General features: G+C 40.1%; 1 protein-coding gene across 2 annotated transcripts in view; it reads left to right on the top strand.

Annotated features, from left to right (window-relative positions):
- ADAMTS18 (ADAM metallopeptidase with thrombospondin type 1 motif 18) overlaps positions 1-25,263 on the top strand; it is a 96,234-nt gene that overhangs the window by 15,053 nt on the left and 55,918 nt on the right. For both annotated transcript variants that reach the window (XM_084644444.1, XM_084644443.1), the window contains 3 exons: positions 17,738-18,020; positions 23,476-23,675; positions 24,697-24,780. In XM_084644444.1, the coding sequence (XP_084500570.1) occupies positions 17,738-18,020; positions 23,476-23,675; positions 24,697-24,780 (567 nt within the window). The remainder of the gene's footprint in view (positions 1-17,737; positions 18,021-23,475; positions 23,676-24,696; positions 24,781-25,263) is intronic.

The raw sequence follows: 25,263 nt of genomic DNA, 5'->3' as shown, positions 1-25,263 counted from the left end.
ACTATCAGACCATTTGTCCATTAAGTCTGATATCCTACCTCCAGCAGTAATAGCCAGTACTGATCACAAGAGAGGAAGGAAATGAAAAACAAAAAAACCCACCAAACAAAAAGTGCATAATTTTCAAAGATTAGGGTAGGTACCTAAATAAGTGGTCTGATTTCTAGAGCTGCTGGATATCTACAGCTCTCATTGACGTCACCTGATCTATAGCCCCTTCAAGTCAGTAGCAAGACTCTTGTTGATGCCATTGGACTTTGGATCAGGTTCTACATAGGGAAGAGTTTCCTTCTGACCCTGGTGTGATCATGTTACACCTTGAAGCAAGAGATGTACAGTTTCTGTAGCATAGATTATTACCATTATTATTTGGTTTAGCAGAGAGACATTGTGCACAGCTGAAAGCATTGCTGACTCATCGAGAAGGTGTGGAATACTGGTAGAAGGACCTGACACAGGAACCTCGTAAATAATCTAAGGTAGCCCCTTATTCTCAAATTTCATTGAATCAGAAGTGAGACTCAGGAAAATAGTCTACTGAAGGACAGGGAAACCCATCTTGCAGGCTGACCCTGTCCTGTTCTCATGGACCTTCCTTACTGACTAACAACAGGGAGAAGTGAAACCAGGCAGGAGGTCAGCCAGCTACCCTGAGAATAGTTGAGGCTGCTGCTATTGGTAGACTACACTGAAATGCTTGGCATTTGGTGCCTGGCCCTGCCAGATACACTTCAGCGCGTTACTGTCAAGTGTATTGATGCTGCAGCCAGAGTATAGCGAGAGCGGAAGGTAAAGGAAATGCACTGAGAACCGCCAGCAACCCTAGGAAGGGAAGCCAAAGAGTAAGTATAATAGTTTACAGGGCCAGATTGTGTTCAGCTCCTGTTCAAATCCCATTGGAGTCAGCACTCCTATTGATGTCCTTGGCCTTTGGATCAAGCCACAAGTGTGCCAGGGCAAGGAAGGTTTTTAGGAGTTTTGCCGCTGGACAGTTGCACTCACATGAGTACAAGGACTGCACAAGGCTATTATGCATAGCCAGCCTATTGAGAAAATGGAGGAGGCAGGACAGAGCCTCAACATCCTCTTCACAGGCCAGGAGAGCTGGATAGCTGCAGAGGGGAGGGATATTGCACCCTCTAAAGGAGTGCTGCAGCTCTGGCATTCCATGCCAGGGAGCTCTGGGTGGCTATTTTACTCCCTGAGGCACAATAGCTCCTGCCGCTTTCTGTGCCCTGGACTATTTCCTTCAGCGTGGTGCCATTCACAAAGAGTACAGAAGCATTCTTGGCCGAGTAGCACACATTCGGTGCAAGTGTCATTGAACATCATATTGCACCAATCAGATAGTGACAAAGGGCTGCTCTCTCCATAAGCCCGTGTGACAGAATAAATGCCACTGTAAGGACAGTCTGGACTGAGTCAGCGAGAGAGGCTGAGAGACTACAATGGTGAGCTGAATCTGGGGATCAATCACACGGGACGTGATGAGCTCTACTTTGCAACCCTTATATCAACATGTTTGTGGCCTTTGGGATGAGTCACCCTGACCGTGGGGGGTTTTTTGTGTGTAATTTCCCAGCCTTTTCTTCTTTTATGGTGTCCAAAATAATAACTTGAAAGGAAACAGGATGGCAGTGACTTTGGAGGAGTTGAACTTGGTTGTTGTGGCTCTTCAGATGTATCATTGAATAACTGTAAAGATTTCCAAGGGAAAAAGTAAACATGACACTTTAATAAGTGGAGTGGAAAACCGGAAGGAAAGAGAATATTATTACTGCCTTAGCACTCAGTGTATGAGTGCCTCAGAGAGAAGTACTCTGCTATATAAACCAGTATATATTCCTGATATAAATCAATATACTATATTTCTAAACTGGGTTAAATTTGGGCACATTTGTATGTAGACAAGCACAGGGCATTTGGCTGTAGTGTTAGCTTTCATAATCATCTAAATACACAAAAGCATCTAGAAATCCTGCAAGATGCTACATCCTCTTTGTTACCCATGTGACCACTTTAGTGCCTCTTGATACCCTACACATTCAGTAAAGGTTTAAATGCTAACCCCATATATATATATATATATATACACCATGCACCTGGTATGCTAATTAATATGAATGGAGATACATATTTAAATGGCACCTAATATACCAGATCAATGCTAATCCTTTACTTTTGCAAACCACAGCACAGTGTTGGAATCCAACCCCTTTAAGATTGTAACATGGTCTGTAGATAACTCCCCTGTAATGCTTCTCAGCGCTGTTATCATTTTGCCATTCAACATCATTGGTATTTCACCAGAATAAAATTAATAATATTTTATTTGTTTTTAAAAATATTTTTTCTCTACACACATAATTATATCTCAGTTAAAACAGTGATTTTCTGGGCATAAAGTGCTCCTTGTAGTAATTGAATAGATGCATAGCCCATGGTTAAGAATTTCAAAAAAAATATTACAACTGCTATTACTACAAGGAATACTAAAAATGTATAATTGAAGGAACCATACAATGTCCATGAATTAGTTTGATAACATAGTTAATGGAGTTTCTGAAGAATTAGACATCTATTTAGGAATGGCCAATCCGTATGAGTGCGTAATAATAGAACACATTTTTAAAAAGAATGTGATGTGTGGCTCACCTTAATCCATTTGGTGAATCCAATGTGTAAACACAAATTGGAGCACTGGAGACAGGCAAATACGGTATCTCAGGGCGAAACTTTCAACAGGATGGGGAGTGTAGTTTAAACCTTGTCTTATCTCACTCTCCTCCTACTGCATGATGGTTCTCAGCGGGGAAATTTTTGATGGATTCATAGCAACTGAAGTGCAGTTTAAAATTACACTGCTTTTAATTTCCTTGTTCCTGACAGATAAGGAGGGTGGGCATTTCCTGATTATATGGTATAAATTCAAAGCATTTCAGTTCCCTTGGGTGCTATTTGTGACTAATTTACTTCCATAGAACTTCCACATTGCTGGTTTTATACTGTGGGAGGAGTGTATGATGTGAAGAGAGGAAATGTTTCACAACAAGTGGTCCTTCTGGATTTTCCTCTGTTTATGTTACCACCTGGAAAGAAGAAAAGGTGGAATAAATGAGTGATGCTCCAGATGGACTGCCTGAACAGTCACATCTTTAGTCATGACACATTAAGTTGAGTAAATTCATGCTGTGAAGTGGCATGATGGAACAGAATTGCACTTTAACTTCTAGCAGCACGACTAAAGATCACAGAACACACACACAGGGGCAAACACTGCTTTGCCTCTCACATGCCAGCAGTCCTACTGAAGTAAATGAGAATGGAATTCACTTTAGCCAGATTAAGACTGAATAATCGGCCTTTGGGTAGGTGACGTGTCGGGTATTAGACTGAGGAAGTGAAATCCATCCAGCACTAACCTGGGACCTGGGCTACAGGGCAGCTATCCTGTCTTTACTCCAGCCTACAGCTTGGAGTAGCAGTGGTAGCTTCCTTGTATGTGTGAGGGCCACTGGATCTGTGCAAACACGGATCCAGTGGCCTCTCTCCCGCCTTGCTCCCAACCCACCTCCATTGATACCGGTTAAGCCAGTGCAGAGACCACCACTCTCCGCATCCATTCCACATAGTGCCACTGCAGGGCTTAACTGGGGCCTTGAATCTTGACTCACAGAGCCACTGAATTAACAGGACTGCCTGTGTGAGTGAGGCAAACAGGATTTGGCCACAATGATTCCAGGGCCATTGAACTACAATAGAAGGCTTGAAATTGTTTTGTTACCTCAGCAATGTTGTGCAGGCACCTAGGCTGGTAGTTTCAAGGGTGCCGGAGGGAATTCAGCACTCTAATCCCAGACTATTACTATGAACACAATAGGTTAAATAATGATCTGTTGTAATTAGACTATGTATTTGAGGTTAAAATTCAGTTTCTTCAACAAGAAATGTTACGGAAGTGTAGTATTTAGTACACACCCAGAGAAGGATGCACAGGTAAAAATGCTGGGGTAAATGTTCAGCTAGGCCTCTCTGAGGTCCCCACATTTGTGAAATTATGCACACACATACTGGCACCCACATTTTGCAGATGCGTATACCCACTATAAAGCCAAACTCTTGCACACTTTAAATATTCTAGCATTTGCACACATAGAAATGTGGACTGACACCTGCAAAATGCATGGCAAAGGGTTCTATGAGTAGAAATTCTAATGCTTGCATACACATGGGTTATTAGTGGACTTAAAGTACACGTGAAAGTCTTAGACCCTGTCTATATAGAGTTTCTTGCACCAGAGTTTGAAACCAGAATGAGCCACAGCAGTACAAGTCCTTTTTAACAATAGTGTAGCATTCCCACGCTGGGAGTTTGCGCTGAAGCAGCTGGTTAGGCAGATGTGAGTACATCACTGCACAAAGCCTATGTAGGGACAGAGCCTTAGTTGATGCAGATGTTGGAACCGGCAAAGGGTGGATGCAAATATGTTGTTGTTCAAGTGATCTTTGCAGGCAAAAAGCTGAGTAGAGCCTTTTCCACCTTTAAACTTGGACGTGCAATGTTGTACATTCACATTATTGACATTTTCTGTCATTTGTAAGGTCACTGGAGTGTTTTGGCACCCTGACTTTTTTCCTTACTAGTACACCAAATACACCATGATTCACAGCCAGGTATTGCAGATGTTTCAGCAGCTAGGCCCTGCAGCACTTCTCCAACTGCCTTCAGCTCTCACACTGCTCCAAAGCCTTCCAGAAACCCTGCCTCCTTGACCCACATTCCCCAGCTGCCTGGAACCTTACCCTTCTCCGGACCTATGACCGTTCAGCAGGTGGAAGGTTAGACACTTTGGAAATTTGGTGTCCAAAGTGTTTCTGCTGAAGATTTTTAATTCTGAAGTGTTCTTAAAAGATACATTTTAATACATTTTCAGGGATAAGGAAGATATTGCGTAAAGCAAAAGATGGAATCTCTTCATAGACTGGGAGCACAGAGGTAAAATTACATGAATTCACATTTTCCTTGTTCCCCTCCATATTAAAGAGTGCAATCAAGATGCAGTGTTAGGATTTGTGATATTAAACAAAAAATGAGGGCTTCAGAATTGGACTCCAAATAATGACATGAGAGATGGGCCCAGACCCCCAGCCTCTGAATACCCACTGAATAGTAAGGATGTTCAGTATCTGAACCTATATCACAATTGTACAATTGGTAGAATATTGTAGGGAGTTCGAAATCTGGATCCTTCTCCAGATGTGACTATTTTGCCTTGAACCCATCTCTCTGTTACATTGGTCCTCACTATGTTAAACTGTCCACAAATTCCACACAAGGTATAGATGGTGTGACCTTCATACATTTGTACTGAGGTTAGAAACCTTTCCAGCAGATCTCTCTTCTTTTTCTTTAGCCCAAACTGTTATTAGAGCTAGGCAAATAATGAATGTCAGCTGACAATTCCGAAAAATCATAAAAAAACCCCAAAACCCAAACAACTTTTGAATTGAACCCAAACAAAAAATGTTTGGTGAACCAAAAAGTCTAAAAAAAAAGTACATCTGTTTTGCTCCACCTGTAAATGAAACATTTTGTTTTGATTTTGTGAATTTAATATTTTAAATTAAAAAAAATTAAAAGAAATTTTGAAATAAAAAGTTGTTTTGAATAAAAAACCAAAATGTTTCATTTCAGAAGTGTCAGCATGATTTCCCGCCACCAAACAAACAATTTAGTGAAACTGACACAAATTTGTGAAACTTTTCAGTTTCACCAAATCTGCATTCCTGTTGGTAGAAAAGTGTTGCCCATCTCCATCTATTTGAGAGAGAGATTCCCTTGGAAAAAAATATTGCTTCCCAACTTTTTCCATATCATTCTCTCTCTCTGTACTGGGAGTCTCCTGCACCATTGCAGGTTCCACAGAGTGGTGGTGGTCCATGTTTTGGGAATATACCAGACAGTACATTTAGAAACATTTTACTGTGTAAATGCTTTCATCAAGAAATGCAGTTTACATGCTTGAACCAAACTATCTAACAAATCTTTGCTAGATGCAATGGGAACTAAAGACTTCCCCTCTTGGACTGGCTTATGGACCTTTGTAGAAAAGGGGACTGTTATCTTCTCCACTCAGCTTCTTTTCCATCTTCTGTTCCTACCATCTTGAAATCTCTATAGGATTCAATGTGGCTGATCTCTTCAACTCAGTGAAAGGGAATACATAAATGCTCCCACACAGTTTATCACACTTTTCATAACAACAGTCCCAGCCAAACAGCATGTTGTAAAAGTCACAGAATGTCACAGACTTATACTCAGTACGATATGTTACACTGAACGTACCCTTTCATTACCATCTTAGTCTTTGGGGCATTTTAAAAAAAAAACAGGCTATTATATGGATCTGAATCACAACCATATGTCTGAAACCTGTAAACTTTGAGTGTTAGGAATCCAGAAATGGCTTTAGATCTGAATGATGTGGTTTCAGCCTGTCTCTAGATACTCTGGGCCAGATTCTCAGCAGGGATAGACTGTGCGGTTCAGTTGATTCCAATGAGACTACCTTGATTTTCACCAGCTGCGCGAACCTGGGCCAATGTTAAATCTAAAAATATTGTTCCAATAACAAAGAGAGTTGCCATGAAGTAGTAAGCAGCTATAAATTCTTGGACAGTCACCATGTGATCAAACGTCTGCCTACTACAGAAGTTGTCGCACTGGCACTTTCTTGAAAATTATTTCTTAGAGAGTTTTCTGGTACAGTAATATTAATATTAAATACGTCCTCAGAATAGGCCAAATTTACCCAGGGGGTAGCTCAGTTGATTACAGCAAAGTTGCACCAAGGAGATATTTGGCCCATGTCATCCTGTATTTCAGTTATTATGGGTCAGTTTTTGCAGACCTGAAGTAGCATCTGTAATCTTGCACCTGTGTTTGAATTGTGCCACCGCATCTAATTACTTGCCAGTGGAAGCTACTCGATTCTAGGTAAAAATAAGGGTGAGGTGCAAGAACTCTTCTTTGTGCCCACAAATCACATAAAATTAGGAAGGCATATTTTAGGAGTGCTAATTGTTCTCTCAAAAATTAGGCTTGTTCGTGACATAGAATCAAGATGAAACGTGTCCAGTTTAATTTCACCAATAACTCCCTTATTCCAGTTCACGTTTTGTATTAAAATCTGGATGTTATAAGATGTTTCTGTGGCTTACCATACACCTAAAAGATACAGCTGTCATTTTACAGGTTTCTCAGTGTGAAAAGCCATGAGAAAGGGATGAAATCTTATTTTAAACTAGTGGATCTTCAGCAAAATAATGGTGCTGTGCAGTGCAGATTTAGCACAACTTGAATTGCATCCAAAAAGAAATAAAGTTTTACCACTTTATCAGAATTCAAAATCAAAATGGGATTCAGCTGCATCTAGAGTTGTATCTATTTCACATGGGTGATTACACGAAAACAGAGGGAGAGAAAGTGAGGCCTCCTGCACATATGCCAAGTCAGTAAGCTTTGTGGGCGGGGGGTATGAAGTGGAATAACCTATCTTAGGTACATATATGGTTCCCCTCATTGTAGTATCTGAGCTCCTCACAATACCCCTATGTGGTAGGGAAGTGCCTTTTTACAGAGGGGGAACTGAGGCACAGAGTGGCTAAATGACTTGCCCAAGTCACATAGACTTTCTGTGGCAGAGCATGGAATTGACCTTGGTTCTCTCAAGACCCAGGCTAACTATTGAACCATGCTTCCCCTCAGTGTGTCCTCTGTTCCGGGGAGGCAAGGAGGTGGTAAACCAGGTATGCTTGTTTTATGGGTGATACTCCAGGCCTATCTGTTCTCCACAGAGTGGCTTGTGGCCATTGTCTGGTGTAACGAACTCATCGCAAGCAGTGTTTCAGCAACAACAAAAATTAAAAGGTTGGGAACCACTGATTTAACCTCTTAGTAAGTAATACACCCAGACGCATACATATCACCTGAATCCATAGTCTGGCCTCATTGTTATCGGAGCTGGCTGAACTATTCATAAAAAAATAAAATTAGGTGAGTTTAGTTGGATTTGTTTCATTGCCTGGAATCATTGCAGAGCAGACACTGGCCCAGATTCTCTGCCAACAGCGAGCAGAGTGCCACTCTGGTGCTACACTGCCCACATCTTGCAGCCTTCAGTAAAGAGGATGTAGCTGAGGAAAAGAACATGAGGCCAAAGAACCCTTGTGCTTTGGCAATCTCAGCTGCAGGAACAGCCTCTTGGTGTCCTTGTAGCTGGTGCAATTTAAAGCAGCCTTGAGACTGAGAGCCCCATTGTCTTCGCACTGCCAGAAGCCACCTTTACGGTATATCCAGGGAGATCTAGTCCGAACACCTCTCCTGGTCGCGTGTTGTGGGGAGAGAGGCAGCCAAGTCACTTCCAGCTTTGCCAAATCTCACAATCTGATCATGAGTCTCATGACATTGGCTGTCTTTCTTAGACCTCCAGCGGCTGGAATCATGTGGTTACTTGAGAATCTGACCAGTCATTAAAAAAGAAACCAAACAACAATAATAATAATTATTAATAATAAACAGGTACATTTCTAGTCCCCATGGTTGTAGAGAAAAACTTGAAAAAGCCCCTAAAGGCTTGGGAACCAGAAGGGAAATAAGAAGAACCGCTGTTTTTTTAGTTTTAAAACATTTCATGATTTATAAGCCACTCTCATCATTCTGCAGAGTCTGACTCCTGATTATCAATGTCTGGGATTGCATTTCTGATGCAGAAACACATTCCTACTTGGAAACATTAAAGCAAGCATCTGATGAATGCTAAATAGGTATTATGTAAAAGTATTTGCAACTAAGGTCTTTAACATCTGCCAGCAATTCTCTAGCCTAACTTGTTCATTTTCTATTTTATTATTTTCAAATAGTTTTTGTTATTTTTATGTCTATGTCTAAAACACTTATAACAGGATAAAATTCACAAAGAAAATACAACGTTAATAGCACACATCACAAAAATCATTAGGACAGATGTATTCCATCCATTTAAGAATTGTCAGCCATACACACTAAAGAAATATAATCCTAATAATACATTTTTGTTGCACCTTTTCATTGGGGTGGACTGAATAATTCACAGAAAATGCTTTATTGTGGGGGAAATTCAGCCCTGTTCAGAGGTCCAGCACAAGACCTACGCCTCATTTAAGTCCTGTTTGGAAGGCTTTAGTGGGACTTAAATGGTGCACCAGCCCAGTGCTGGAACAGGGGTGAATTTTATCTTCTATAAAAGTTAGTCCCTTGGAAGGTGCTGTTCTAATCACCCTGTCAGCACCACCTATAGGTCCTGATTCAACAAACCACTCAAGCATATCCATAGCTTTAAGCATATGAATAATCCTAATGATTTACTAATGTACATCCTTAAATGGGCTGCTGGATCAGGGCTTTAGCTAACCTGTATCCTTATGTCTAGTTTTCTTGATGCACCACAAGTGTTTAATCAGCTGTTAGACAACACATGACAAATACTGCACTGTCTCCTTTCAGATAAAGTAAGTGAAGCATTAGTACATTCATATAATAATCCCTCTGCTTCCTGTTTGCTTTGTGATGGGTTTCAGAACTGTCATAACTAATAGAATATCTAGATTTTATCTTGTCATCACTGGGGCCTTACTTAAACAGTCCATCCCCAACCACCTGTATAACTGTCAAACCTAACTTGGATCTGTTGCTCATATCTAATTGACTTCTGGATCCATTAGATTAGAACAAGCAAGAGAAAGATAGGTTTCAGCGGGCAAGTTTGCTTGTGTTCAAACTGCTGTGTTGGGCCCACAGTGATAGAATCACTAATGATCCATGTAATCTAGGATGCAACCTGTCAGACTTGTTGACATTTATAGTACAATTTTTGTAATATATATCATGTCATTTCTAATATTTAGTGTTTGCTTGTAAGGCATAAGAGGTGCAGATAGATATGAGCAGGAGTCCTAATTTGCATTTGTGGTAGAGCAATAATCTTAGTATTATTTCTAGAATATGTCATCATTACCCTGCAATAAATGTCAGCTTAATATATTTAAACACTGTTGAGGCAGTTCAATTACCTTAACCAGAAAAGCAAATTAGACTATTTCAGTATTTGCTACATGTTGATAGAAGCAGCATGGCACAAAGATGTCTTAAACAAGTTCAGTCAACTGCAAAAATACAAAGGCACTATTCAGAAATAACTTTGCCTTTGTTCATATAGGAATAATTAAAGGAAAGCAATTTTGTTACCTTGGTTCAACAATTGCCAAACGTTCAGAATAATACTCATTTTGTGCAGTTTAACTGAACAGAAGAGTCTTTCATGATGAACTCAGAATGGTTGTTTTAAGGTCCCACTCTCTGTGGACCGTTGATTTGGGATAGCAAAATGCTATGTTGTTAAAATATCTTAACATTTTAAAGTTTAAAAATATAGGCAGTAAGTCAGCTATGTTATGATTGAAGAGAGAGTTCAGTATTTTTATGATTTATCTGGATTTGAAAGAAAACTTGACAATAGTCAACTCACAATCCAGAATCGGTGGCCAGTGGCTCTCATTTTTCTTTCATTTAAAAATATTTTAATAATGCACGTTGGACATTAAATTAACCTAAATATTCAGAATGGAGGTGGGGGGACAGATCCCCCAAACTACTGGAAATGAGCATAGCTCCACTGAGGTTATTTTCACCAGCTGAGGACCTGGCCTAAGAAAGTGTCTTCTGGCCTTTTTAATTTCCTAATTCTGGTATCATCATCAACAAATGCTACCTACAGTGCAAAAATCTCAACACTTTGTCTGAGGGATGGGTGAATTTGTTTGCATAACATAAAAACTCAGGCAAAGTTTAGTTAACTTACACTCTTTGTTTCTGTGTTTTTTCAGTGCACACATGCCTTAGCATTACCTGGTTTGGCAAGGTATCTAAATGAAAATGAAAATTGAGTGTCACCCATAGAATCTCTGACCTGAGTAAGACAAGTGTACTCTTGGAAATCTCATGAGAGTCCACTCCTACAAAACCCTGGGCCAGATTTCTTGAATAAATTGGTTTGAATACATTCTGAAAAATGATGTATGTGGAGAAATCCTGCCTCCCTCTTCCAGAGGGCAGACACAGGACCCAGATCTGTCATATTTGAGCCAGCAGGGGGTTTGCCTCTGACAAGGGAATTCTCTGATAAGCAGTTGAGGCCCTTTGTGCCTTCTGAGTGTGCCAAAGGGCCAGAAACTAGAGATTCAGGCCTTAAAACTACAACCTGAGTGACACTAGGATGAATTGCAGCCAATAGCATTCCCTGAGCTTTCACTCCAGTCTGAGTGAGAAAGCATGCGAGTGTTCTGTGATGTGTCAGTGTCAGATATTATTATGATGGGAATTCCAGGAATGCATGTATCTTCCTAGCTAGATTTCTGCTCATTTGGGATAAGAAAAACTATATATTTTAGATCATCTTTCCTCTCAGGAGGTTTATATTGCAGGGAGGTTCTTCATTTATCTTTTCCTTTTGCTGTAAGCACAACGGAAAGTTGTACTTTTAAGTGCAGTCTGTTTCTGTTATGTGCTGTATCTCTTGTTGTGGTTAATCTGTGTTTGACTCAATATTTTTTTGTAGGAACTGTACGTTGTGGGAAATAGCCCAACAAAAGGCACTGGACTTATGCCCATTGAAGTCAATCGAAGTCTTTAGACTGACTTCAGCTGCCTGTGGAACAAGCCCCAAGTCAACTGCTTTTTGAAACATTGTGTGTAACATTGGAGGACATTTAATGGGTTCAAAAGAGCTCACACTTAACACTCCCTTAAAAAAGATTCTTTACGCTGATTGCAACCATCCCTATGCAATGTTAAATTGTTTATTCACTAAGTGCAGTGGTTGCTGTTAACATATCAGGATTTGCTCACAGTTAAAACAGAGTGGTCATAGGCTTTTTAATAGCTTCAGATGTGTATGCATAACCTAACATCAAATGAAGTGTTATAAAATAATTAATGTTGCTTAGAAGGTATTTGTACATATATTTTAGTACTTTGGTACAGTCAAGGTGCTCCTGTTATCATGCAAAGAGTAATTGTACTTGGCATAAGTCTGTGCTAGGTAGTTTTATTTGTTTAGCAGATATTGCAGCTGAGATGTTTGATTGTCCTCTGTGTCCTTAGTTTTGAATTTCACATTGTTTCATTTTTTACCACATTATCTGTGTCTGGATGATGAATCTCATGTAACTCTTAATGCATATGGATGAGCTGTTGCCTGTAATTGAATTAACACATAATGAAGGTGGCTTTATGGAAATATGAAATCCGTAGCCACAATGCTTTCCTCATGTGGGAAAAGGAACAGACTCCATCTCAAAATCTCAGTTTTTAAATATAGACAAGAAAACAACAGTTCTGAGAAGTCCACTCCAGGACGATGAGTCCTTCAGCTGCCACTGCAGTGCGTCTCCCTAAGGCCTGGCCTACACCTAAATATTAGATGACCTAGCCATATTGTTCATAGCTGTGAAAACTTTTGCTCCTATGTCACATAGTTAGGAGGACCTAACCTCCTCTGTGGATTCAGTTTATTCAGTGGAAGAATTCTTCTGTCAACCTTGCTACCACCTCTTGAAACGGTGGGTTAGCTACATGGATGGAACCCCCGCTTCTGTCAATGCAGGGAGTATCTACTCTGCAACAGCTCAGCTGCAGCGCCCTAGCTGTGCTCCTGAAGCACATTCATACCATGGTCCTAAGGCACCTGTGAGACGGTGACCATCCTCCACTCCCTGGGATGTCACAGTGGAAGCGGAGGATGTTTGTAACCCGCAGGAAGTGTTCCATACCTTGCAAGATCAGACAGTAAGGGCGCAGGCCAGCTTCAGTGGGAGTTGATTCAGATTCTAAGCACAGAGAGTACAAGATGTCTTGCATGCTATTTCAATGAGATGCAAATCACCCATTCTTGGAGAGAAAACATTTTAGGATGTGATGTTCAAACACATTCAACTTCCGTCTAACTCATCTACTGAAAACAGTGAAAGTTGTACCAATGACTTTAATAGTAGTGGAGTTAGACCAATGTTGAATGTTTTTGAAAAGCCCACTCTTAATCTCTACATAATAATACAATATCAGTGAAGAAATCCTAAAGCAGATTTGCTTCCTATAATCACCATCTCCAGCTTTCTTTATGAAGTTCCCCTTCCTTTTGAGATTTACCAGGAAAATCTTGGACAAATGCCTTGGTGTTAATACCCCAATGATATAAAATTTTATTAGGAAACATCTCAAACTGAAAATTTCTTTAATGGATCAAAGAACTAAGCAAACAATTAAGAACAAATAATTTATTTAATGAATGTTGTCTTTTTTTGTCTCGTTGTAAATTATCTACGAATAGACTGCAAATTTCCGATTGATTAAGAATTTGCTGAATAATTTCTATGAATGATTCTTGGTTTTAAGCTTGTTCACAAGCTAATACTGGATGCTTGAAATTTGAGCTGTTCTAATTAAACACTTAAACCAACCTTCCTGCCTTACATATTCCATCCTAAATCCTATAATCTACCTTTCCAAAGGTATGGGAGAGAAGATAGGCCTTACAGTGTTTCTCGAAGGATAGCAAATTTAGGTTCTGGCAGACCAAGGTGGTAGCAATTTTCATTCAAAGACTTTTCCTGGGCCTTGCCTAGGTAAGCATTTTTCTTCAAACTTCTCAAACGGTGCCACTCCCCTCGTGACAGCAACAGTGAAGGTGTAGATCGTCTGCTGGGGTCCAGGGACTTTTCACCACTGTGTTGTTTGGACTTGGTGAAAATGTTGGCACTTGTAACACGGCTTCCTCTGGTGGGGCTATGACAGTGGGAAATTTGAAGAAAAACTGTAGTGTAGACATAGCCATGAAGAATGCCCTGCCCCTTCTCGTCTTAAAGGGTTGGATCTAAAGCACACTTAAGTCAATGGAAAGACTTCCCATTGACTTCAGTGAGCTGTGGTTAAGCTAAGATTGGGTATGCACTTATATTAATGCTGGTCCTGGCAACACAAAGACCTAGCTTCCATTTATCCATAGTAATTTTTACTAATTATACCCACACATCTGCTGAAGTTGCTAATGAGGAGAAACATACTGTATTTAATTCATGACTTCACTTAAACTTCATAGTTCTTTTGAAAAAATTCCAGACTAATAGAGAGATTGGGCTAGAGTCTCTCCCCTTGTTTCTGTCCCCATTGCACTGCTCTGGCAGTGCAAGGTGGCCAGAACCTGCTCTTAATTAGCCCTCTGGGAATTATTCTGGCATGGGAGAGTCTCAGATGGCATAAAGCTAGCATAGCTGGCTCCCCACCTTAACCATTTTTAGGGTATCATATCAACAGTGGGCACATCAGGGGAAGGCATCTGTCCTCATTTCTCAACTGGCATATCCCCTTTGAGGACCATAACCTGCTAACACAAGATTGAGCAGCTCACATGCTGCTCTAATTAACATCAGGTCTGAAGCTAGAGTAGTTGCCACTTGAGAATCAAGGAGCTGTAACCACATACCTAACTGACCACCTGAAATCCAGTCCAGTTTGTGGATCTCCAAGCGGGAGCGATCTGGGCCAATATTTTGTGAATTGTTAGAGATTAGTTAAATATGAATACTGGAAACTTGCTCACAAATTATAGAAATGAACCAGCGGCCTATCTTATAAAGACTGCTCTGTGCTGCAAGACTGCTTGAAACTAGATGTTGTGTTAGAAAAAAGAAAAAGTAGACATTAATTATCCTTCATAACACTTTCCAATTGGAATAATCCTTTCTGATTTACTTTAAAACCCAAAGGGAGTACATCTCATTTGAGCATTCAGCCCTGGTCTCTGCTGGAGAAAAATTTGCAAGGGCTGACCGAATAAGGTTTTTAGGTCACTCACCAGCTAGTTACAGCACATGAAAATCATGCAACAAAATGAATTCAGCACATGGGCCAGAATTCAATTCATCACACATTTCTGGAATTCTCAGCCCACCCTTGTGATGTTAAATATAGAAATTCCATTTGGGACTAAAACTTGATGTACATCAGGGACAGTTTCTTACAAGGAAAATGTAGAAAATCCTCTATTCCATATGGTTTGAATCATTTATTAAATGAATCCTGTAGGGGTAATTTCAGACGTGGAAACCTTTAAAATGGAGAAATAAAAAACAGATTTATTATGTTTCTGTTTTCCAATAGAAGGTTGTAAAATCAGTTAGCAGATGCCTAGTTATCAGTGCTGAATAACAGATGATTGCGTGGAAGGTCTCTTCTTGCCCAGAACTGCATTTGAATTGTGTCAGTTCTAAATATCTGATGACATAAATCATAAGGATTAAAATATCAGTTCTCTTCCATACACGGAAGTGCTTTGTCTTGTCCTATTGTGATCTGACGATTGAAGATTGCCAATCCATTGAATTGGGCAAGCAAGCTAGCTAAATTCTATATGTGAAGTTCCTCAGTCCTGATCTTTCATTAGCTGACATGTTATTGCCTCTTCCTTATAATATGTTGAGCAAATATAGGATGAATGTTTGTTGAATGTATTCTGAATTAAGGAAAATGTCTATCACAATATGATCTCTGTTTATGTTCACAGCAACTTTTGGGAAGCAGAAGATCCTCACAATTAGTGTTATAGGAAAGAGTTATTGTTAAAATCCTGGTTGAGTTGTCCATCTATAATAATTGGTAATTGACCACAAAAGGGAAAGCACATATTTTCCCTCTATTTGGAAAAATACAGTAATGAATGTCAATCAGAGGGCTGATGTCTGACTGGTGAACAGTAAGCACCCATGTCACTAAAATTCCTGATAAATCTGTTTTTTTTTGTGGATATATCTGATATAAGTGATAGCATTAACTCAGTAGCAAACACTACAGTTAAAGCAATGAGGATTTCATTTACAACTCCCTATTTTCTGAAAAATTCTCCTCCTGGAATGAAGCTCTGGAAGTGCAGAAAGGTCCACAAATCCCAAAGAAACACTCTAGTGAAATCAAGTATTGGTTGAAGTCCCTCTTCCTCTTTATCCTCAAGTCCTAGCCAGTCTGCACATAGGGGCTCATATAAGAAAAAAAATCAATTTCAAGATGGGTGATATGGCGCATATCCAAAATGTGCAATGCTAGGAGCATAGCTCCACCATCTAACATCAGAAAGTATTCTTTGCAAGGAGAGGTGGTATCATGGGCTGAGAGAGCTAATATATCATATAGCATGGTTGCACTTGCTTATCTGCACATACTTCTGGGAAGCTGTTCATAGAGCTGTGTGGTTCTCGGGGGATGCCACTTTTGGAAAAAGGTACTTTCCATGGGGTAGTGCCTCACTGACCCAAAATAAACTTTGGAAGTAATATTACATATGTACTCATCTAATCAAATTTTTCTTGCCCCACTTGGCTACACACTAATATTTGCTGCATCCATCTCATGGTGAAAAAGAGTGTTTATTTCAACAGCTTTTACAAAACAAGGGAATGAACAGCGCAACTGGTTTATGACTTGAAAATAAATACTTCCTCATTGCTACCCACATTTCTGATGCTGTCTCTGATCCTGGAAACACTTAAGCATATGTGTAGGTTTATTCATAGTTAATGCATGAAAAATACAACGTATTTCTCCCCAACCTTAACTCTGCCCTCTAGTGACAATGAAAGGGGAAAAATGTGCTAAACACAAAATGTGTTGGTAAAAATACATATGTATTCATTTTTAGTGTACATTGTGTAGCGATCATAGTTAATATTTAATGTGATGATAGTAGTTTAGTGTTGGTGAAAAGGTGATGCACTGACAACCCTGCAACCTGAAGTCTTGTAGTTATTCCACAGAGCAAGAACTGTAGGGCTCAGGTTGCCGCAGTAACAGCTTTACAACATTGCCTTACTAATAGAATAGACATATCTTGAAGGATGGAGAGGGTATTCATTGGCCACAGTCCTTCAATCCTGGGTTTCTGTGCTGAGGTTGAAAAAAAGGTGCCAATTAGTGGCAGAGACTTTTCATAGTTTAGGACAAAATTCTGCTCTCTGATCCACCCTAGTGAATACACTTCTGCCATTAGAGATGAAGATTCTGAGATTCTCTGAGAGCAACTGCAGGATTGTCTTGGACTAGAGTCTTCTGGAACACAAGCAAATTGCTGGGGCATGGAGTTCCATGATTAGTCAGAATGCAGTACAGCAAGTGGAATGGAAGCCTAGCTGCTAAGGAAATCTGTTGCTGTCAATTAGAATAGGGAATTCAGAGATTTAATTTACCGGAATCTGATGTCACAGACAGTTGTTTCCTATGGGAATCTGTTAATTGTATAGACCTCTTTTAAGAATCCAAATAGAAAAATTTGCTTTGACAATTTTCCCGGCCATGCTATTTTTTTTTAAAAAAGGAATGTTGTGCTTCATCTTTGTTCCCTTCTTGTCTATGCAGCACAATCTCATTCATCCTGACCCTATTCTACTGCTGCTGATGACCATATATCCAGAAAACCAGCCTGCAAGCTTGACAATGTGCTAAAAGTCTTCGTTTTGTATAAGAGACTCTGCAATTAAGAGAATAGGTTCAGCTATTTAGAAGGAACCTAGTGCTGAGAAGTGGACACAAATATATTGGTTGTCAAACAGCAAAATATAATGTTCTTTTGTTTAATTTGCTTTTTTTTTTTTTTAGTCAGGTTTGATAAGGATGCAGGAGAACGAATTCCTTATATCTCCATTACCTCAGCACCTAGCACAGGAACACAACTACACATCACCTGTTGGACATCAACCTCATGTATTATACAAACGGAGAGCAGAGGAGAAAGTGCACCGGTACAAAGTAGATTCCAATTCCAATCACTTTTCCCCGGGTCATCACAGAAATCACACACACCACAAGTATCATGATCAGGCGAATGATTACCACCATGGAAGGTTTCAAAAGCAGCATTTTTGTGGACGTCGAAAGAAATGTATGTAAGGAAACTTTCTCTCTTTGTTTGAGATAGTAGTTCTTAGAGACTTGTAGGTGCTTCTTTTATTGTGGTTTGTAACCACTACTCTGATGGGGGCTGAATTTTTTAAATAGTAGTGCTAACAGAGGAAGTGGAGGACAGATTCAAGGAGCTGGATCATGCATTTAAGTTTATGGCACTGTCCATCACTATTATTACAACTCCACCACTAGTCAGTGAGTGACTTTCTTAGGAATGTGGTGCTCAACTTAGAAGATCCATCGCTCTGGTTTTCGTGAGATTGATTTATCTTTTAATGGGCCATTCCTATTTTTGCTGGTGCTTTAACACTGCCTCTTCTGTACAATTACCAGTTCCAACTCCCTGCTCTATTTTCTCTTAATCTGAGATATGCGATTAGTTTGAAAGATGGAGGAAGGGCATTAGGAATCATTGATTTGGCAAAGGAGGGGGAATAGGTCTTTCACAATCCACCATTTGATAATGACGTTGTCAGCAACTGAGATGATTCAACCATAACCTCCCAAGGAAATTGTTTAAATAAAATTCTGGAGTCACTTCTTAAAAATGTATTGAAACTACATTATCCTACCAATGTCCATTGTGAGGCCATCATTAGGCCCTCAACTTGAAGAATATTTAGGAGCTCCTCAAGGATCCTATAGCTATACTTCTTATGTTCCCTTGATTCTTTTTGTGGGCCTTTATTGAGATTCATGACTAGAGCCCCAAGAATTGAATACAGTAACTGAAAAAGTTGCATCAGCCAAAATATGTCCTGTCCAATTTTTAATTGAGTTTGGGGACAACAAGAGGGTTTCTTTTCAAAAAGGAAAATAAAAAGGGGTTGGGGAACAGAAGGAGAGGAACAAACAGAAGGGAAGAGAAGAGGAGAAAATGGGAGGAGAAAATTGAAGGAGGAAGGAATGAAAGTCTCTGAGCATTCTGCAGGAAAATATTGATCTGGTTGAAAAGATTGAGAAGTCTTTATATTTTCAATCAATTCATGTTTTTCTTCAATATTGCAGGTCTCTCTGCTACTTTCTTCCCCCTTCCTGCTAAATCTCCCCTAGTCTAAGAAGCCCCAGTACATAATTCTTGTACAAACCGATGGTCATCCTGTTTCAGTCCTTTTTTTTTCTTTTACTGCTATACAATGACTAATGAGAATGGAAGACAGCAGGGTCTACTTTAGACAGTGAAGTGAGGAATATTGCATTAGCTCATGGTCTTCTCATTTTCCATGACCACCAGGGCGTTTTTTCAAAAGGTTGTTCACTGATTACAAAACCCGTATGATATTGATGGCTTTGATAGAGAGGGTTCCAGGCTCTTCCATGTTGGCCAGTTTATCTTATATGGTTCCTATTACTGTAGTACACTAGCACCTCACAATAGTCAATACATTTATCCTCACAGCACCCATTTGAGGTAGGAAAGTGCTGTTATCCTCATTTTACCAGAGGTGCAGAGGGTAGGTGATTTGTCTAAAGTCTCAGAAGGCGTCTGTAGCAGAGTAGGGAACTGAACCCAAGTCTCCCAGCCCCTATGCTAAAGTCCTAATCAGTGGGCCTTTATTCCTTCATGTAAGGGATAGAAAAGACACACAACTCCCTGTACGTTCAAGGGGACAACACAGCAGGAGTAATTTGGACTTGTGGCTAATGCTCTTGCAATTAAAGTTAACTGGATTTTGAAAGTAAAAATGGTACTTTACTGAATCTGTATCCAAACATGGTACTGAAAGAGGACAGGTGGTGCTGTAGGGGGTTTGTTTACACTTTGAAGGTATATAGTTGCTTATATTGCTGAATACAGTTCACTGGCCTTTCTCCTAATTGTTAAAGCAGTGGTTTCTCTACTTTTTCATGTAGCTTGGATATAGCTACGACTCCCTCCTGTTTAGCAATATAGGAAGAGTAGGACGGCCATCGCTACTTGACATCTATTTGCGATTCTGGGTTGAGACCCCCTATGTTAAGTGCACAAAATTAAACTTTCAGTTATGTTGACGTTTTTACTAGTGATTGAATTAAATTTAAGACTTTACAAGCACAATGACTTTAATGATGCTGTGTGCAGGAATAAGGCGGGTTACAGGAATCAGGAACAAGACCTCTATATAAATAACACCTGAAAACTATGTTAAAAGAACATTAAGGCTGCAAAGTCAAGCACTCAGAAGTTAGGAAATGCTAGAATGATAGTTGCTCAAACAGTTATAATCCAGCCCATTGTGCATATGCATTATGATGCAGTCTGTAATTATATGATCACTTGCTGTTTTTTTCCACCAGACCCCTACCTCATTCGTGCACATGATGGACAGTGCCCAGAGAAGCTATTCGATATTTTGTTTTCTCCTCATTGTTCAATCCAGGGCCCCATGCCTTGTTCACTGTACACTATTCAAACCCTGCTCTGAAGACAGAATTACTAATTTTCTCATGGGTTTTCTATGGTGTTCATTGCTATAGTATCAGAGTGCTTCACAAATATATATTAATCCTCACAACAGCCTCACAATTAATCCTTGTGAAACTAGGTGGTATGACTGTCCCCATTTTGCAGATGGGGAGCTGAGGTTAAAAAATGTCCACTAATTTTGGTTACCTAAGCTGATGCACCCACGGCCTGATTTTTCAGAGTACTTGGCACTGTATCAAGCTTTTTATATTCAAAGCGTAGCTTCCATTGACTTCAGTAGGTGCTCAGCTCCATGGCCTCAAGATAGGATTATGTAAAATGAGCAACACACAATTAGTGGCCACCTGTGAAAAGTCTGATGTAAGTAGCTTGCCCAGTATCACACAGGAAGTCTGTGGCAGAGCAGGGACAGAATACAGTTCTCCAGGGCAGCATTCAACAGCCTTAAACACGAGACCTTCCTTTCTCCTCCTGCCATCCCCTGCCTCATTCACTAGAGATCTTCCAACTCCTACAACAAATGAAGCAAGGGGTTCTACATACAATAGCCATCTTCATTATGCAACCCCAGAACAGGTCCATCCAGGGCACTGAATGAGGCAGGGGTCCTGTGAAAAAAAAAATGGAATGTGATCGTACCATTAAAGCCCGTATCATAAAACATTTGCACAAGGGGGCTGAATTAAGGTAGCACAGGCAAAAGTCATGTCACGGGCCATGTCCCTGCCATGTCCCTGCTCCAACCAATGGCGGTGGTGGCTCTAGAGTTTCTCAATGAAATGGTTATACACATTTTTTTTATCATAGGCAAAACAATGTATTTTTCCTTAACCACATTCTTGGAAACAGGTGAACCATTTTAGTTGAAAATCTCCAAAACATTTCAGTCTCACGTAGACACCTGGCATGGATAATTTCAGCCCCAAAACAAGGTCCTCTAATGGGATGCACCAGGGAGACTTAACTGGAGATGGCCTATACAACAGGGTTAATTAATCCCTAATCCAGAATCTATCCATTTTTGCAGTACAGGAAAAGAGATTATTAGTACGGTGCTGCTTGCAAAGGGATATGCTTGAAGACTTAAAGCTTAACCCTTCTAACTTTCTTTAGTAGCCATGTTGAACGTGCAGTTTGTAAGCATGAGCACAGCAGGTAAGCCATCTTTCAGCTATCTCATCACAGGCTAAAAAGTTTGGAGCACAAGATCTGAACAGATCGCCCTCTGTAAGTCATATTTGAGAATAGCTGCTTCTTCTGAATAACTTTTAGTAGTAGTAAAGCAGGTGCAAAAGAGAGGTGAGTCTCGGCGGTGATGAGAGCCACCCACAGTACAGGCCAATATAAAAGAGACTTTTTGTGAATCAAGTGCAAGCCACTTACTTGTGCTGCCTCCTAAACAAGGAATTGCTGTACTTGGGAAATAAACTATGCGTTTTGCTGATAGGTGATGCTTGTCTGTACATGCTTTCAGAAGAGGAGACCTCTCTACATTCTTAACAGGATAATAATTCTTGATTGATATTATAACTAAAATATCTTTCATTCATTCATTCATTCGTGTTCTGAAATATAGTTCTGATTAAATGAATTCTCAGAAGTAAATCACTAGGGATATTGCATTGCTACAACTTGTATCTGCTAAATACCAGCATATTGATGCCTACAGCATGTTCACTTAGAATATTAAGGACCAGTCCAGCATTCATTACTATGATTTACTCTTTGTAATATCTATAGTGCCTAGGAGCTCCAGTCATTGACCTGGACCCCATTGTGCTACTTGCTGTACAAAAACAGACCACAAAGACATGCCCTGCCCTCAAGAATTTACAGTCTAAGTAGCAACTAAACAAGTATAACATTCTAAACACCACAAGCTCTGCAAGGCCGTAGATCAAAGCTCCATCTGAGCATAACTTATTCAGCTTTGAGATGGCCTGCCTTAGAAGACTCTTAAATGAAACTAACTTTGGGTAGACAACTGATGCAAATAAGCTTCCCTACTTACCATCCTGTTTCCCTTGGATTCCTGGTGTCCCCGTGTGACCAAGGAGGAGGTAGATGCCAACATAGCTCTGTTGTTGGAGTAACTGTCAGACACAGTCACAGGTAGGGCTTCTAGACAAAGGTGGTTGTTACATTTTTTAATTACCCGGGGCTCCATCACTCGTATCATGTTTCATTCCTTTTGCCATAAAGATTTGCAAGGACAACTCCTGTTGTTATCTAACTAGCATTTTCAAATAGTGACTAGTGGGCTGAATTCTGGTTGCCAGGGGCACATAGGCTTATGCAAGAAAAGCCATAAGCAGGAAGAGTATGGAACAAAGGTTTTCTGCCCTAATTCTGGCTTCTTCAAAACCCAGAGAGAGGGTTGACTCTGCAGTCCTTCCCTACACAAGCAGAAGGCATGTCTTGCTTTATTTCTCAGGAAGTATGGACCGCATGTTTATGCACATGGCTTCTGATCCAGCAATGGTCATTATTTTCCACTCTCTGAATTTTGTGCTCCAACCAGGAGTAATCCGTGTGGAGAGTCTCCATGGGGGGCTGTTGCCAGTCAAAATACAGGCACACAGGAACTCTGCTTTTGCAGCATATCTAGTTTCTGTATGTATTTGGAGGAATTTATTAAGGGAGGCAGAATCTGGCCCGTACGCTATGTTTGCAGTTGATGCAGGAAGGTGCCAAAATGGTCAAATAGTATATAGCTATTCAGGGAGAAATATTAACTATTTCTCCCTGCAGTACATGAAATTCATTTTACTAGATTATTTCTTTCCTCTGAATTGCTTATTGTATTCAGGTTTTTTTCTTAAAGAAGAATGAATCAGATCTTAATTAATAATGTATTAGAAGAACTCACCATCTTACAGGCCATATTAATCATTACCTGGCTCTTGCACAATATTGTAAATTCATTTAGGGCTCTATTCCCCAGGCGCTTTACTATCTAACCAAACTGCTCATAAAAATGACCCGTTTTGAACCCTTTCCAAAACCGTGTTCTGTTTGTCTTTAGACACACCTAAGCCACCCACAGAGGATACATACATCCTATCAGATGAATATGGAAGTTCAGCAAGGTTCAAAAGATCAGCTGTTAAAACCCCAAAAAGTGGAAGTCTGAATGTTGAAACGCTTGTTGTGGCGGATAAAAAAATGTTGGAGAAGCATGGCAAGGACAATGTAACCACATATATCTTAACAGTTATGAACATGGTAAGAGCTGGTGTAACTGACGTGCCATTGGTTTTGTACTCATCTACAGCTGTGGAAAATCTACAAGACAACCAGGAGCTGGGGCTTTAAGAAAAACACCCAACTTGGTGAGACTCATGATAAAATCACAAAAGTTGGCAATACTGAAAACTCCGCTTGTTAAATTGATTTCTGCAAGTCCACGTGTGCCAGCCTAGAAATCCCACCCTTGTTTTGTGGTGTGGGTGGAGTTGGGATTTATAATTATTCTGAATGTTTGTGTCAATTTTGCTAATGTAATTTCTTTTAGAATTAGTGGGGTTATATATTGCTCATAGTGTCTTTAATGGCCGGCCTGTAGCTTTACAACTTGCTCTGAATATAGGGTGGTGCATAGCGGACGGGGGCAGATTGGAGACTTCTATCTCAAAGCATCACAGTTTCTCCCTGACTCTCCACTTCCGCTGGAAGGAGAAGTGGGAGTAAGTAACTTCATCCCTACTCTGGCTGATGAGAAGGTGGGGTAAAGCCAGAGCTCCCTCTACTCCCCCCCCGCACTTGTCTGCAGTGGGGAGTAAATAGGCAGATGTCTTGAGTCACAATCTAAGCAGGGCAGTAAAGGGGACTCTACTCCTACTTACTTCCCTGAACAGCTGCCCTAGTGAGCAAAGTGAGTCAGCCAGCTCCTTTTGCCCCATCACAAAAGCTTTGCTTTATTTCCCCTCTTCCCTGCTGCTGGAAAGAGGAGTTATTTGTGTGGGCAGACACAAGAGGATTACCTGCTGTGACTTTGATCCTGCAGAACTGGGGCCTGATCCAAAGCCCATTGAAGTCAGTGGGAATTTTTCAATTAATTTCAATGGGCTATTTGTCGGTCCCTTTGTGCACATTTCTGTTAGATGGAGGTGGGGCTAATCCTGCAATGTGCCGAGTTCCTCTTGACTGTCATTGAAAGTTGGGTCATGATAACTCATTAATTATCTTTAGTCTATTTTTATTACAGATTTATTTATTTATTACCCTCTCCTACATATTCATGCAGGTTTCTAGTCTTTTTAAAGATGGGACAATCGGCAGCGACATAAACATCATTGTTGTGAGCCTTCTTCTTTTGGAACAAGAGCCTGTAAGTGGTGTGTCATTATTCTTTTGTTGCAGAGTGTATCTGAAAGACACTGTTCACAAGGAATATATGGACAAGCCCACACTATGCAAAGGAAATTCCACTGAGGGCTTGTCATGACATTATAAACCACAAGACTCAAGTGTGAGATTTTATGACATCACCAGAACCTTTGATGTTACATTTTCCATATTTTACTGCTCCTAGTTTTTTTTTTAATAATAGAACCAGGAGTTTAATTAACTCCCCCTTTACCCTTCAGTGTTTCTGACTCTTACTCTAGAATCCTCAAATATTTTATAAGGGCTGTTGCCTTCAGTAGTTATTCATCTAGGACATATTTTTATCAAGAAAACCAAATCAAGAGACCCAAAGACACTTGTACCTCATGCATATTACCCAGTGAAAACCAAAAGGGCACAAATTCACAAGTGAAATGATTTCTAAAAGGGGAAGCCAAGCCCCAAAATCATTCAGATTGCAATT

This window comes from Lepidochelys olivacea (genome assembly GCF_965140295.1).
Source record: "Lepidochelys olivacea isolate rLepOli2 genome assembly, chromosome: 12".
Lineage (NCBI taxonomy): Eukaryota > Metazoa > Chordata > Testudines > Cheloniidae > Lepidochelys > Lepidochelys olivacea.
Note: the sequence above shows the minus strand (reverse complement) of the source record. Positions and strands in the feature narration are given on the sequence as shown.